Here is a 17,772-nt window from a genome sequence, read left to right as displayed (position 1 = left end):
CTCTACGAAATGCGATACACGTCGATATCTACGCGCATGTAATAGATGTTGACGCGTTGTGCGGAAGGTGAGATCTCCTCTTCCTCCTCCTTCGCCACTCCTGTGTATCTTCTCCTCTTTCAACTTTCGATCGCATTCCATTTTATGCGTCGGCGAATCTAGGTTATCGCTTAGACGACCATCGCGCATCGTCGCGTATCTATATCGGTTTCTGCACCTAAGATACGAGCCGTCTCGAAATGCTTAGTATTAGTAATGATATGAGAGTCTTAATAAAATTGAGACATTACAGCTTTGAAAAAAGTCCTTGTACGTTCATTGTTTTTATACATTTAAGCCTGACGCCATCAATATAAGATTAATCTTTTATCTCGATTCGATTTATTTTTTATCTCTTTCTAATTCTAAGAATTAAAAAAAGATAAACATAAAGTTAAACTGAGATTAAAGTTAATCTTACATTATGGAACTATACCGTTAATTGTATGCTTGAGCTGAATAATTAACGAAGAATATACATTTGCAGCGATACATGATATATATTCAGATAATTTTCCAAAAGTACAATATATTGCATAATGAAAAAAATTCTGTCGAAAAAGTTTGAAAATTTCTCGCGACACGAAGGTAGAACGAAAAGAAAGATTTCTTTCACCGAAGATATTTTTTGCTCTTTTATATCTTCTCAGGTGGTTTTTGCCAGAATCCTCGTCGACGTCGACATTTTTACTCAATCTTACAAAATACCTGTTCGTCTCTTTGCTCGGATACGTTTGAGGAAAATTCAATGTTCCGACAGAACACTATTCCACTGATGAACATCTTATTTGAAAAACATTAAGATTATTATACTATTTGATGAAGAATCATTATATGTATGTCGATATGTACATCTTTTTCTATTTTTTAAATTTCTAAAGATAATTAAATGTTATTTAAATGTGGGTTAGAATTCAGTAACTCCTAATGATAGTATCGAAATCTCAATTTTTTATATGTAATACCTGCGCAGTGATACTAATATCATATCGACTATAGTTAAGAGTTACAAAATCTTCAAACGCTGGACGCTAATTGTAGTGAAACTTTTGATGAAATTATATCTTTTCACTTCTTTTTTTATTAAATAAATTAATCGGAACAAAAATCGGTTAATATTGAATAAAAATAAAAAACACTTTCAAAACAACGTTACATATGTTACCGATAACTATCGACTAACTTTAAATATAATACTTGTTGCGTTTTATTTATATAGTTGCACACTGCTATTTAAAGTGGTGGGCCAATTTACAATCAATTATAAAGATCTTATTTAACTTAATAAATGCTTTTCTCCTTTTTTTAACACAATAATTCTCGGCTATTTGTATCAGATTAATATCTCCACTTACTTTGAATCAAATTATTTGACCTGCCCGACATATAGTTCAACTACGCGGATCTTTGGGATAGCGATGGCTGCTTGCAGAGCAGTGAAGCGGTGTGAAACGGGCGCAAAGGCCCGAGGAAACTTGAATTAATAAAGCAAAGCTTATACGAGCAAGAAAGAAAGAGAGGCAGAGAGAGAGAGAGAGAGAGAGAGAGAGAGAGAGAGAGAGAGATAGAGAAGGTACAGGCAGCGGCCGCGCATGTATTTATAGATCGTCTTGCAAGTAAACCACTTCGGTTGCGTTCAATTACGCTTCTTCCGCGTCGTTCCGATATGCCCATTTTGGCCCAATCTCCGTTCTCTATTAAATCGATCGTTCGACGGCTCAATTTAAATCGTCAGCGCGGTTATCGACCCGAGGAGAAAGGGTAGAAGACATTGCGAGTGCACAAGCAAAAAACATAGGTATCTTCCTATTAAATAAAGTATACAATTGATACAAAATATTACAATTTTATAGAAAAAAATGAGTAAAAAATTTCTAATCATCTTGATCATGAGAGGATATATCTATTTTATAATTTATAAATCTGATTTTAAAAAAATCTCTTTATAAAATGTCACTTATATTCTGAGAAAAGATGACACTTCATAAAAGAGATTTTAAGCACGATGTGTGTACTGTATTATTCGAATTTACTGCCTGAGAAGTAAAAACTCATGTTTTGAATTAATGAGGATTGATGAAGACTGAAAACACTCGCCGTGGAATTTTTCATTAAATTGTGAACTATACATTTCTTTTTCAACTAAACCTACAGTCTAAATGTAACGAATTTAACATACTTGGTTACAACCAACGAGTAGTCAGTAGCGTCAGTAGACTACTTGTAAACCAAGCAGCCAAAGTTTAAACTATCCACTCCTTGGAGACTCAAGTATCTGACCGAGTGCTCAGCCAAGTGCCCGCGGTGAGTGTATACTCGAAAGCAACGAGAACCGTACAGAAAGGAAAACTTTGTTTTATCCTGAACTGTTGTTGTAATTTAAGTTCATTCCCGCATAGATCTTCAACCAGGTTTGAACTTAAAGAAGGAATCCATTAGTATATCATAGAATAATAACACAAATATAGAATAACATTATATTTTGTACGTCATTTTGCAACCTTCGAGCGCTTTGCTAGTTTCTCGCAAAAGACCTGCGAGAGCAAAAGCTTGGTGAACCACGTACTTGAGAAAAGCTCGGAAGCTATATCTACGCGAAGGAAGAAACAGTCTTCTAGCCGAGTGCATGATTAATGCCTGGTAAACTTAACCGTCGTGCCACTGCTAACGTGTATACATTATGACGCTGCAACGTCAATGTAACGCGAGCAACTCGCTGTTCATATGTAAGAAACGGCGCCGTTGTTGAGACGAAACAGTTAAATTTGACTCTGCATCTTACTAATATATATTTAAAGAAGCTAACAAACATTTCTGTGAATTTCTTTTATTTTCTCCGAGTATATTTAAGGAATGTTGCAAATTCATAAAGAGAAAGAAAGAGAGAGAGAGAGAGAGAGAGAGAGAGAGAGAGAGAGAAATAAATTATTTCATCTAATTAATTAAAATATTCTTGTTTTATCTTCTTTACATCTTTGAAAAATTTCCCTTGTTATTCACGTAGATATTAATACTATTTTAATATAATAATATTTCTATTACAAATATTATACTAATATTCAACTATTTATCTGTTTTTAGATACGAAAATATATTCATGACTTGTTTACTTCACATGACTTGTTTCAACGTTATTATATAATTTTATGAGTTGAAAATTAATTATGATATAATTCCTTCTAGTATATTTAATGACATAAAAAATATCTAACTCGTGACTATCTAAAATTAAATTACACTCTCGCGAAGTTTCAGTGGACCTCGTGATGACGTGAAGATTTCTAGCACGACAACAAAACCAGTTACTACCTGTGTGTCGTACGAGTAATATGATACACCGGTCATGATAAATTTGTGATTTAATGATAACGTCAAAATGGCGGTTTATGTCGTGATAAAAACCAATTAACTTCGCGAAACGTTGACCCGAGTAACTTGTCGTACTCGTTTGTAAAGGGCAGCGCGAAGCGTTAATTAATTAATTCCACAAAGGTTGCCTCCTTCGTTTTGTCACGGTGTCGCAACGTCGCTCTCAGTTCCTAAAACGGTTACCTGAGATTTTACAATTATGGTCTCGATCTCATCAGATTACGCAATTAATTTACTCCATCGTAAAACAGAATAGGAATTTTAATAGCACAACTTATTGTCGTATATTAGATATCCATTACGTGAATCGAATCTAATGGAAAATCGAGATATCTGGAATTCCATTTTTATTTCACGGGGGGAAGAAGCTCACATCATTCACTATTAAAGAAGTGAATACCAAGAAGTGAAACTCAGCGAGGCGCAATGTTCTTATACTCTATCGTGATTATTCTCGCGAACGATGGCATTTAATCTTCGCGCGAAATCGAAGAAGCTTGTAAAGCAAATCGCGTTCGAGGTCTTGCTCGCGGGACACACTGTTTGAAGATTGATGGTTTCGCGCGAAGAAGGCATTAGAGGAAAGAAAATAATGGATAGATATTGACCCTTTCTATAGATAAAAGAGGCTTTTACCCCCTCGGAAGTTCGCAACATTGTCATTAAATGTACATTAAGATCTAATGTACCCCCCCACATTCAATCACTTTCAATTTAATTCAGTTTTCTCCTTCCGTTTTTTTTTTACAAAAGAATTTTTTTTACAAAAGGAAAGAGAACATAAATCTATTTGTAAAAATCTTAAAAATCTTGAAATCTTTTAAAACAAAAAATATTTAAGACATATTTCTTCATCAAGCATACAATTTTTTCATCGTACAGTGGCGTTAACGAAATTAGAAAATACTGACTTGGTTGGGCGCCAATATCGACTTCTAGAAATAAACATCAAATTATCGTGTTGTGGAAAAGCAATTAAAGAGAAGTATCCGAGATATGGAGAACGAAGTTATAAGAACGAAAGATGGAAATCCGTGTTGAAGTTTAATGGATGATTTTTTTAAAGTATTTCACGCAGAAAAAATGCAAAATCATAAAAAATACTTATAGAATTTCGATTAAGCGAAATATACATATATTGAGTTAAGAAGTCTTTTTACGAGTTATCTCGGTTTTTTATCGAGAAATCACAGTTCTATACTCATGGAATAATGGCTCTATCTTAAAAATGGCAAAAGATCATTAATCAAAATGGCACATATTTAGTTTAATAAAAGATTTCTAAACAATTTAAAAAATATGTTTCAATTATCTATATGTAAAAAGACTTTTTCCTTAACCCAATATTATTCTTTCGTAGAAAATTCAGTTTGATTAATGAATTTTTATACAAGTTGTACAAAAATGCTATAATTCATACGAATTGTATAAAAATGCTATAATTTATGCAGAATAAATCAGGTTGATTCTACTTATATAAATTCGCTAAATTTAAATTCCTATTTTGTGTATTTATTCTACATGTATCTGATTTCTAATTAGGTAAAAAATAATTTCCTCCAGCAAGACAATTGCACTATCTAACAATAATTAATACTGATCATTTGCCAATGCTTCTAATAGTAATAAATGCATTTAACTCACCGGTCTTCATCAAGATGAGAGACGTGTGAAGTAGAGAGTTGTTGTCACACATCGTTGAAAGAATTACGCGAATAAGTACGAAATGTACGGACAAATCTATCGTACAGCATGACGCACAGAATTCCGGATCTCCGAGAGAATTGCAGACAAAATTGCATTATGTTGTCCGAGAGATCGTATCCAACTTTCAGTCCCTCGAGAGCATGGTAGATTCGCGTCGGAAAGACGGTGACGTTATCAATTTAATATCCAATTACATGCGCCGCGTCTATGCTGCATTATCGACCATGAATTATCTGGATACACTGAAATCAAAATTAAAGCACAAAATAAAGTACTAATTAAAAATGCAATATTAAATTTTGCAATACCTCCTATTACTGAATAATAGATACATTTTCTGTTTTAATAATACATGTATATAAGAAGAAAGATATAATAACATAAATAAATATAAAATAAATAAATATATATATGAACACATTTAAAACAAAAAATGGAAATATATTATATTTTATATAAGATGTATATATATATATATATATATATATATATATATGCATATATATGCGATATATTATATCTTCTATTTCTTCTCATATATACATGTTGAGTTTGCTAATAACAGAATGCGTTAATTACAAATATAAAATCCTTGCATATTATTACGCATAATAATTTGGCGTTATATGGAGAGCATAATATAAGAGAGATAAAATATCATATCAATATTATCGCGAATAAATGAAATACACTATATGAGATAACACGTTCTGATATATACATAATAGCGTAATAGCGATATAGAAGTGTACTGTAATTGAGTACAAAACCAAATTAATTTAGTATTTTGCGGTGAATTGTTTAACCTTTATCATTTCTCTTGTGTCGAGAAATATTTCGAGAGTAACGCAAATGCTGTTTTCTTATTTTATTAACCCGCTCGCTTGTGTTTAACCACGAAACGTTATGTGCAATACTATACAAACAAGGTGCATGACGTAAATATAAAACGTGCACGACTTTCGTAGCGTAAAATGTGCTTGGTATAAACGTTGACGATAAGCAATATAGGCAGTGATAAATACCACGGACTTATATGCGAATTTATACAATTCGCTCGTAATAACCGATTGTGCATGAAAGAGAGTCCGAAAAAAGATATTAATCCGTTATAACCTTTTCTTGAATTCAAACCTCGCGAATTGCAATCTTGCAACACATGAAATATGATGATACATAAACACTCGCGTCATCTTAATAAGCATTTATCTTAATTACCGTTTGATTAGTGAGATAATTTATGATTAACTTTCTATATCTTCACATAGACGTGTTCACGCGAATCTTTTTGAAACTCATATATTATTATTGCAGAATGTGAACTTTTGATTAAAAAATATGATACTTTCCGTTTATTTACGTTTTTTTTTCTCGTTATGCACGAAAATGTCTACATGTAGATATCCGATAGCTTATATCCCGGAACAATGTGTAAATTCCGAGCTGGACGCAAGTGTGAGCGCGTGAGACCCGTTCGCATCATAAACACGTCGCGGATATGGCGCAGGTGGACGCTACACGTGCGTCCGAATGATGTCATTATGCTCTTACTCTATCAGTGATCTTTCCATGTTTGGTATTTTACAATGGCGAACATGCCCGCGGAATAGCTAAGTAGTCTCGTGTGGACGTCACACCGAGAATAAAGGCAATCTTTTATTATCGACTAAAAAAATGCGTGTGCCGTGACTTGTTTCGCTTGAGGCGTGTATTTATTCACGCTTATGTTAATTGATTAAAAGGAGTTATTTATGACATTCGTTGCCATTTCGTAATTTTATAATGATAATAAGTTCTTAAGGATCATGTTTTATTCAAGATAAAAATTTTTAATCTAAACATCTTTAAAAATTTTGGGAATTTTACACTGAAAGAGCAATTTTTTTAATTTTGCTAAACTATCAAAATAATTAGGTAAGACGACAAATTGATTGCTAAAATATTAAAAAATTTTGCAACATTGCTTATCAAGATTTCTGTAAAATTATTTTAATGATCCGACAAAATTATTTTCAGATCTTATCAAATTTTTAGATTCGTCAGCAAAATTGCTAGTGTAATAAATGATCTACTATGAGTCAAATCAATTTACAATGAACATTATCTCAATGAAAACTTAATATAGGATAACATAAAAAATAGCACAAAAGCGGATTAGTGATCGTTAAAGTATAGACACAGTTTGAAACTTTTTGAAAATAAAACGCTAACGCTTTAAAAATAAAGAAAGAAATATTTAGAACGCCACATGTACGTCGCATCGTAATCCACATGGTAAATCGACGCATTGTTCGTGTAAATTTTAACATATGCGTTAGGACCATGAAGCAAAGTTGCAAATCCGCAAAAAATGCTGAAAAACGTTCTGGAAACCATATCGAATACGCGGACGGGATTACGATTTATGCTATAGTCCGAGATACAGGAAAAGGCCCGACAAATCTCGTGCATTCTTCGGGATCGTATATCATCGCCGCTATCAAAAATCTATCGCGATTTATGGACGTGACGTATCCGTCAGACGGATACGATATAGGCGCGTATAGAATGTATAGATTTCTTTTTTTTCTCCGTAAGCAAAAGTATGCGCAAGCAGTTGATTTATTCTGCAGCTATATCCATTGCCGCACGTTCGCGTCCATGACACGAAAATTCATCGTCGCGTCGGATCCGAAACGCGTTCAAATGATGAGGTACGAGTTGGAATGTTGTGGTCCATCCACACTTATTGGGATTCCAAACCGATAGACCGTCCGAAGGATGTTTCTCGCTTTTCGTTTTTCGAAGCTGAACAGGCGCTTTTGGAGCAACCCTATTGATCCCTTTTCACGATACAATAGAGTTTCCTAATGGATACACGGATATTTGGCGCCAAATGGATAAATAAACTAATGGGCGATGTGCCAAAATATGTTAGATTAAAATACAAAGTGTCGCGTAGAATATTCAACTGTTCGATAAGCGATTGACGATGACCAGTATGCTTTCCATTCGTGCTAACATCGATGCCTGCGGCGTGGCGGACTGTCACGTCGCGTCGTGTCGTCTCGCGGCCAGGGTCAACCACTTGTAGAATCCTGGCAAGCGTCTATGTGGCTCGCGGTATTCGACCGGATACCGTGCCAAAATCTCACGCCATTATAGCCTTTGTTCCACCGTCAATGACCCCTTGAAGCTCCCGCATTCGCTCCCGCCTCAGCGATCTTATCCGGTGAACGCCGTAAATGTCATTAAACGAAGCTGTTAGCTCATCACGTTAACACTTTGACTATCTTGTCGCTAATAAATGAGTTTGTAAGGACTTCCTCAATCAGAAATAACTTAATTAAATATTTATAAAGATATGAAAAAAGCAGAAAATATTATTTGTATGATAGGTATAACGTGCATTTTTTTCTTAAAAAAAGAAATTCTACCTCTATCCAACATTTAAACTCACTTTACACTATAATTTGCGTATTATAGTATACAATAAATTGGGCTATAAGTGGGAGCCTCTCAAAGCGCTGAATATATATATAATAAATGATAACAATTCATTCATTCGATAGCGCAACATCCCAAAATTAAACCAGGGTCTACTTCTTATGAGGTATACATAATAATGGATTTTTTCCGGAATTAGCTTGTTAAGTCTAATATCTAACCTTCAGTGGAGGATCTAGATGTATCCGGATCTACAGATCGTGAGTCAATCACACCAAGCAAATCACTCGACGCCTAACTACGGCACGACGCAAACAATTATAGCTATCTGAGCGATTACCAGTGTTTCTAGCTCTGCATACTTCACACACATTCGTACATTTTCCAGCTTTGAGTTTTTCAAGACTCACGCGAAATTAGCTTGGCAAAAGCAATAGCAAAAATAATGAAGTTAAATCTGTGATTGTACTATTATTTGAATTGTAATCATTTTAGTTCTGCGTAGAAAATCGATATGGAATATTTAATACAAACGCTTATCTGTGACTAAATGCTAAAATGACAGTTTAAAATTTTGTAATGTAACGAGGATAAAAGGATCTCGTGAATGTATAATATAATATTTTCTGCGTCATTCGTAAAATACTAAATCTATCATGATTTCAATTATAATCATTTGCCGCTTGATGCATAGAAAACTATATTTAATACAAATGATGCTTATATCTGTGACCAAGCAATAATTGACAGTTTAAAAGATATTTATAAACATAGCGAGGATAAAAGGATCTTGTAAATGCGTTCCTATGATATTCGCAAAACGTATTATTTACATCAGGTCACAGTATTAACGAAAATCGTTGTCGAATCGTCACGATAGGCCGCACGGCGTACGATAATCGCAGAAATAGATATCGTTTTCGTAGTATATGGCGTAGTCGACCCGGGGTGCTAGAACACGCACGCATGATAGTGCGTAATATACATGCATACCGTGTGACACGTGTGCACATGCATATGTGTACGCGTGCCACGATGATATACACGCAAGCCTGAACAACGGGCTCTGCATTGCGGAAATTCCAGAATCGCATATATTACCAATGTTAATTCATTCCCTTTATATATATTCGGCCATGTGTGCATTTACGCGCATTTACATGCGCCGTACACAAAAGGGCCTCGCGAATTCATCACGCAGCCTTTCGGCGGAAAAGTCTTTCTTCGTTGAAACTGAAATCAACTTGTTTTAATAGAATTACATTTTATAATTCCAAATGTATCACAGTTTTGAAAAACACTTTTTTTTTAATTTTATAAATTCTCAGAGATTGTATACCTTATCACAAGTACAAATAACAAAACACAAGATATTAGCTTTCTTTTGTTATTATAGCATACATATATCAATGTCGCTATACACGCGAAAGATAAATCTAGTATTATCGCATCGGTGATTAGCGACACGGCGAACCCATATATTCTTCAAACATCGGTTTTCGCACTTTCATCATGATGTAATTAGTTCCTTCTTCAGTAGATTACCATCACATAATTGAACCAAGTGCGAAGATCTTGTTCGCAAGTAATAGACCGCGCCGATATAATTAGTCCTGTGCAAGTCACGTGGATAGATTTTATAATCGCGAGTAAGCAACAGGCTTCAATTTCGAGATCCGTTGGAGGGTCTTTATACGCGATGAATATCTCTCTCTCTCTCTCTCTCTCTCTCTCTCGTAGGATAATATGAAACGATAAGTCCTCTATAAAGAAAGGAAAATCCCGATTGAGAAATCTCTTTGTCCTCTGAGAAACAAGCTTTCCATTTGCTTCTCTTCCTCCTATGCTTTTCTTCAAATAATTAAAATCTATAAACCCTTTAGCGAGATTTAACGATTTGAATACGCAAGTGGCGATTAAATCAATATGATCTTGTATAAATTTATAAGGACTCTTATAAAGAACGTGAGAGAAAGAGAGAGAGAGAGAGAAGTAAATATAAATTGTTTATATTTAAATAAAATATTAATTACTATATATATAGAGAAGATACTGTCTCTTGTTGTCGAACTCGGTTACAACATTAGTTCATTAACAATGCAGGGCACTACCTGTGATGCGGATCAATTCGATTAATTGAATCAATTTACAATTATAATTACTAATTACAAGCATAATATTCGTTTATTACCGATACATTTAATTCAAAATTTATGATTGTCGCATTATTTAAATTTTGATAGAATTATAAATGTTGAGTTAATAAATTTGCTTTTTTCTTCTTAGATACATTACATAATTTGAAAGATAAAGATATTAAATTTTAACTATTATCTGATGTCTTTAATCGATTGGAATTTATGATAAATGAAGTCATGGTTTAAAATAACAAATAGAAAGTATACGAAGTTATACGTTACTTTGACAACAAAACTATATGTAATGATTATACAAGTATATATGCTATGTATAGATTATGTTATATTATGAGAATATTAGATAAGAAAGTTATATACTTAAAATTTTTAATTAATTTTGATTTCATTAAGAAAGATAAGACAAAAAAAAGTGATAAAAAAGAAAAGTAAAATAAGTATATATTATTAAAAATGATTGACAATTAATGTTTTATCGCCGATCCTAATAAAATCCTAATCAATTCTTGAGAAAATACTTGCAACTGATGCAAGTTGTAGTATTATCAATAATGTAATGTTATGAGCGATACTCGCATATTTCTGTAGCGATCTGTTGTTAATAATAGTTCACAAAATTGTAAATTATTTTAATATACGAAAACTTGCTTATTTATTATGAATTCCTTGAGGTACTAAAAAATTGTTTTTTTTTTAAATTGAAAGATTTGTAAATCTTAAACAAAATTAATGATAATTATTAAAAATATTGAATACTATTAAAGTTTCATTACAAAAATAATGTTGTTTGTATTTCTTTGTAAACTTGTCGAATTTTAAAAAATTCTTGTATATTAAGATGCTAATTTTTAGGTGATTCCTTGAACATCTTTATTGCCATGGCTTGGCAATTTGAAAACCGCTTGCAGGTATTCAAGATATCATCTAAAATTACTTAGAGATTAAAGGATAAAATATTCGGCTCGATGCTATGTCCGATATTAGAAATTCCAGCGCGCAGGCACCCCTAGATAACATCATTTATGTGCTCTCGTCTGCGTGTATTCCCATTTGGAAATCACAGCCATCGGAAGAAATTTCCGTTAGTACGCTCCCGTCTTAAGTTGCAATTTAAATGCGCGTTCTCACATACACACACACATACAGTTATCGTCCCGTGAAAAACCTCATACGAAAATTCTAAATTCTACGAGACAACAAGAAGCGTCAGAGAGAAACAGAATGTATTGCAAAGATATCGTCTTTATTACCGTCTTATCAAATCAAGTTTGAACTATTGTCATATCTAAACAAGTTCATAAAGATAACTAAATTTTTTCAGGGAAACTTTTCATTTGGAAAATTGAACTAAAAATCTTATGTTCTATCACAGAAGCACAAAGATATCATTATATAAGGCTAGTCTCCAATTTAAGTTCTCTCAGATTAATATCGGATAATTCTTATATGGATTATTCTTATACTTTGTGGAATTTCGATGGTCGATGAAAAATGAATGCAAACTAGAAAATCCAGTCGATTATTGTTGTTCTCTCCTCAAAAGAGAGACGCTCACGAATGCTGCTGCGTCTTTGCATTCTTCGTCGTTCCATCGTCACGGAACCGCCACGTCCGCAGAAAAGAGAGGACGACGAAGAAGGTGGCAGGTAAACCAGTTTCTCTGAGCCCCGGCGGGACCCTCGGCTCGGGTCGAGGTCCCTCAAGATGCCCTTCGTTCAAGAATTCCCAGGCCGAGGTTCAGTCCGGTGTACCTTGCTCTGCACCGCGTCTAACGGTCTGTCTATTGTCCCCTTTGGGGTCCATAGCTCGGGGCCTAAGGCTCCAAATCGCGATCGGGCGCCCCGAGATCCATCACGCACCCTCTTTCCTCTTTTTTCTATCTTTTCGATCACTCGCATCATTGACGAAACACAGATGTACAAATTTTTTCTTCAAACGAATCGTGAGGTGACGAAATGAAGTAGATATATATAATAGGAAATACTTATTCTTTATATTAATTCATTACTTCGCAGAATAGTTTTCTTTGAATTTCTAATTATAAAATAATTAAAAAATATATAATTGAAATTAATACTAATTAATTGTGGTACTAATTAGAATATTTTTATAAACCTAACTAACTTTTTTGATACTAATATACTTTTTCAAATCGTGTAGACTCGACTTTTCTAAAAGCGAGCGAAGGTTTCCAGTTACAAAATGGATTGTCTACAAAGATCTACATTTTGGACAAATTTATGAAAAAATTGGAAATCGATAGTGACGTTCTGATAAAAAAAATCAAAATTATTAACACATTGATACGCGTATATGATCGCGTTTATATAGAAAATACTGCTGTTCAAAATTTACTTAACAAATAACACAGGGAAAACTATGTGGAACTAGGGAAGTTCCTTCTTCGAATCGCGAATAATATCAAAAGACGCATTCGTCCGAGGTAGTTCGAACGGAATGCAGCCGACAGGATGCAACGTTGCACGGTCGCAGTCGCTACAGGCGGTGAGACGTATCGCGAGGTATATAATGGTTGCCCCGGCCGGGAAAAAAGGCGGATGGAAACGATGGAGAAGGTGAAACTGGATGTAGCGAGAGAGATGCAGCGCGAGATGAAAGGGAAATGACGGGTATAAATGGCAGATACGCTGATATAAGAAATTCCATAGGCCATAAGATATCAAGAGATCGTAATAAGTCGGGAGATAAAGAGAAAACGTGAAATAAGAAATCTAGGAGGAAGACAACATAAATTATATGGCAACAGAACAGTTTATGATAAAAGTCTTATGAATAGATGAATAGTCTTCTAAAAAAGTTCAAAAATATAAAAGGAGATACTTACTCTCTAAATTCTTTAAAGTGGAATCTCATTCTAAGTGAAAATTAAGCTAGTCTTGAAGAAGAGCTCAATTTTCAATCTTTAAAAGTGAAGGTTTACAATCTTCAGAGTGAAAATTCACTCTAAAAGTTTTAGAAGGTATTTAAATCTCACTAAAACTCATTGAGATAAAATAAAACGGAAGTACATAAGAAAAAATAAAAGTACATAAAAATAGCGACGCAGAAAATATTGACAGTAATTACAAGCGGAAGAAGGCAACCTCGTGAAGAGAATCATGACTACAGGAAGAAAAGCGACAAGCAAAAGGAAATTGTGCAACCTGGGAAGAAATAGAAGAACAATGTGAGAGGAGAAGAAAGGCGATCGTTTCGATCTGAAACGGACGAAGAGCGGAGTAGCTCGTACACTTTCTACGTTTCAGTGGAAAGGACGAAAAGGATAAGTGGAAGCGCAAACGCGCGCGTTTGTAGGAGAAGAACAACGAATGGCAAAGAAAGGTGAACGAGGAAAAGGGAAGAGGAAAGGGAGAAAAAGGGAAGAGAACAGCTCGTTGGCTCCCCCGCGTTCCTGTGAGTCTTCCACGAAGAGAGACCTACGGGGTTAGTCCTCGGCTTCACGAGTTTCCTCTACTCTCGGCACAGACCTGCGCGGAGAGAATAAGAGAGAACAAGAGGCGTAGGCCTGACATGGGTATCGTAGTTTCTAACTTCGTATTATTATACGTTTTATATGGCGGTATGCTATACATCACGGCGGTGAGTCGATTAGTTTTACGAGAATCAGGACTCAGTCTTGACCAGGATTTGACACTTTCAGGACACGTGTTCGTGATTGAATTTAATTAAACGCGCAGATTTCAAAATGAATCTTAGAGGGATAGACAGCACCTGGTAGATTAATCGCTTGTCTTGTTAATCCTAAATGACTCCTGACATTGTCGAATTTTTCGGTATAATTAAATTAATATAAGGAGATATAAAAAATACGAATATAATATTTAATTTGTTTTATCTATGAATTGTGCGTTTAAAAGTGCAAATTAAAAATATGATTTAAAATATAATCCTTCCTTATTAAAATCATAATAATGTAACTTTAACACTTTATATAAATTAAATATAACTTTTTATAATTATGAAGAGATAAAGTGTTAATAAAAAGGCTTAAATATTATGATGTAAAATAATTAAATCATTAATATCTCTCTTCACTGTTTTACGGAAAAAAACAAAGACAAAGTTAAATATGTGATTTTTTCCCCTTTTGAATAAAGTTGAATAATTATTAGAATTCACTTTTGAATGTTTCATGTTCATTGTATTACTCATTGTATAGATTAATATTCATTAACGTTCATTATTCAGAGCATTCTAGATCTACCAGCGCGACTCTTTAATTAATTACAGCGAATTTTATTTATACCGTATATAACCATCGTATAGAATAAAATCACAATGAAGGATCATTTACAGCAATATCTACGTGTACTATATGCTTGTTATTATTTTAGTAGAGACTGGCATTTCACGATATGAAAATTTTCACATTGGCAATACAATTAATATTTCAATCGACACAAAGCCGATACATAATAAATATTCGTGTATCCGTAAACTTTCGCTACTCCTTTTTTATTGGTTTTACTGAATATTTAATTCATGCTGCTTCGCAGCGTTTTTTTTTTCTATCGATAGAGACGTAACTCGTATATATAGGATAAAAAATGCACCGGTGCGATCTTAACGTTCCATCGCGTAGTCATATCAAGGCTATCTTCGTCAAGGTCAAAACCAGTTTGGCCATCTTCCGAAAGAAAAGCAGCATCGTGCGAAGCTTTTCCATAACCAGTTTCACTTGGCCCAGATACTCAAGCCAATGTCGTTTCTGATCTAGATCGCGTGACTCTTTTAAGGAGAGTTCATCTTCGCGACTTAGAAATTATCTTGTCAGATGTCATCATAAATACCTTAACTGATTTTAACGGTATAAGTTAAAACATAAATATAAATAAATTGTGTGCGAAACTCTTCGAATAGTTTTCATCTAGAAACTCGTTCAAGTTTTAAGTTCGAAAAGTTTACAATAAAAGGAGGAATCGGAAAGTTGAATTGCGAAGCAATCCAATATTCGAGGATTTCGTAAAATAATTATATCGAGGAACGTTTATACGATAGAATAAGATTTTTTGAAAATACAAATAACCAGCTTTCATTTTTTTCCTTTTTGCAATATATCGCTCAACTTTACTCGGCCATTTTACCTAATTCAGCTTGGAAATATTTTTCAAGTCCGAAGTGTGCAATCATTTAAAAATTTAATTGTGAAAAATGTTAAGATTAAATTTGTGATTCAAAATTAGATCATAAATTATGAGTTCCACAATAGAAAATGAAATAAACAATATATAATTGTAATTTGCTTTGTAGATGTCAATAAAATTATATCTCTTTTATTTTTCATCATTTATGCCAGACAGATATTGCGTCTATATTACATTACTCACGTTTGATTTTGTCATTTATCTACCATCACTCTTTTCACCCTTGCAATTTGTCAATCTGTCACTGGAAAACAAATGTTCCGTTAATTTTCACGGATCAAAGGAAAGTAGACAATACATTAATTAATACCTCGCTCGTCCATCGTATATAAACGTTTCGAATGAAAAATTACGTCGACTTTATTGCGATTCCACCTCGCGCCTTCTGTTAGTCTCAAAGGGTTGAAAATGAACGAGGTGTCACGGCGTGACCTCATTCGCGCCGACCACCGGTTGCTTCCAAGTCATTCGTGAGAGATGGAAAAGACAATTCTCGCGCCTTTCAGAAGGAAAAATTCTCGACATCTAACCGGAATATATATAGAGTGATACACGGAACAAATGATTCCCGATTCGTTAGTCACAGTGCACGCCAACTCGATCACTTTCACGATCAGTTCGAACCGATAGTTACGTTTCAGTCGTTTCGTTTACAATTTCCGGGGTCAGGAAATTTTATGTACGAAACAGCTTCCGGCGTCTTACGCCTGGCGCGTGTCATTTCCGGTCTATGAGGAACGTTAAACCGGAACGTCGAGTGTCGCGTGCGGAAGGAAATTGCGCGTTGGCGCGGCGACAGGATGCAACCTGATGCACGACGTACTAAAATATCCGCGCGCAAGAAAGGGCGGGGAGACCTTCGATCGGATACCGGTTTTACGGGAAACTATTAGCTGTGCAAATCACACGACGACACGCACGCTATTAATTACGCGCGTACGTTCAACCCCGTTATTTATTAGTAATCGCACTGTATATATGTATAATAATTTACAGGAGTTTACAGGAGTGGCCCTTCTTCGCTCTCTGATTGACGTACGCTAATAATGTCATAATTTAGATTCATTCACTAGATTGAAAACTTTTTTTTGCATCATTTTGTGACTGTTATTTAACATTTTTCTACGCGAAATCAACCTTTCGGAACTAACGCCAAAATATGTAACACAATTACTGACGTTGAGTCTGTAGAAAGAGAGAGAGAGAGAGAGAGAGAGATTTAATTTGTTAATTAACACGTTGCCGCGCTAATTTTAAATGATTCGCGCCGTGAATCGTCAATGACGATACGTGACCTACGATATTTTTGTTTTCGTTTAATATATTTTTTAATAACATGTATTTTTTAACAAAATTATTGTTAAAAAATTTTTTTAATTATTGTTTTATAAGAAAGGCCTAATATACATCATCTATTATTATGTATCCACGTATATGGCATTAAAAATTATTTTATAATCACATTTCTTTTTATAGCTAAAATAAAAATGAATAATAGAAAAAATGGTCTGAAAAATTCAACGTACACAAAATGTGTTAAAAGATTTTTACACTAATTAATTTTAAAGAAAAATGACATAAAAAGGAATAAATACTAATGATGAATTCGTTAAAGCCATCGTATACTGATTTAATTTGAGTATAAAAGTAAAATGCAAATATTTCGAATTATAAAATACATATTTTACTTAATACTACAATAAAATGTACTGAGTGTTTCAGGATTTAATCGATTTCTATGTTTATGTACAAACATATCTTTATGTTATTTTGTGAACGATGGCTTTAATATGCACCCTGAATATGTTTAATCGAATTCGCTATAAGTGTATATATATACATATTAATAAGGATTATTCAAATTTGCAGATAAACAAAATTTAATTGTTTGATAAAGAAATTTATAACTG

At 33.9% G+C, this 17,772-nt stretch overlaps 2 protein-coding genes across 3 annotated transcripts in view; one reads left to right on the top strand and one right to left on the bottom strand.

Annotated features, from left to right (window-relative positions):
• The window catches only part of brat (tripartite motif-containing protein brain tumor), a 132,628-nt gene that overhangs the window by 9,993 nt on the left and 104,863 nt on the right, over positions 1-17,772 (top strand). The gene's annotated exons all lie outside the window — the stretch shown is intronic.
• LOC105152455 (pfs47 receptor) overlaps positions 1-17,772 on the bottom strand; it is a 76,255-nt gene that overhangs the window by 52,135 nt on the left and 6,348 nt on the right. The window contains exon 2 of the mRNA XM_011066762.2: positions 5,053-5,357. Coding sequence (XP_011065064.1) covers positions 5,053-5,104 — 52 coding nt within the window. The 5' untranslated portion in view covers positions 5,105-5,357. The remainder of the gene's footprint in view (positions 1-5,052; positions 5,358-17,772) is intronic.

Source organism: Acromyrmex echinatior, chromosome 4 (assembly GCF_024713525.1).
Source record: "Acromyrmex echinatior isolate Ae372 chromosome 4, ASM2471352v2, whole genome shotgun sequence".
Classification (NCBI taxonomy): Eukaryota; Metazoa; Arthropoda; class Insecta; order Hymenoptera; family Formicidae; genus Acromyrmex; species Acromyrmex echinatior.
This window is presented reverse-complemented; position numbering and strand designations above follow the sequence as displayed.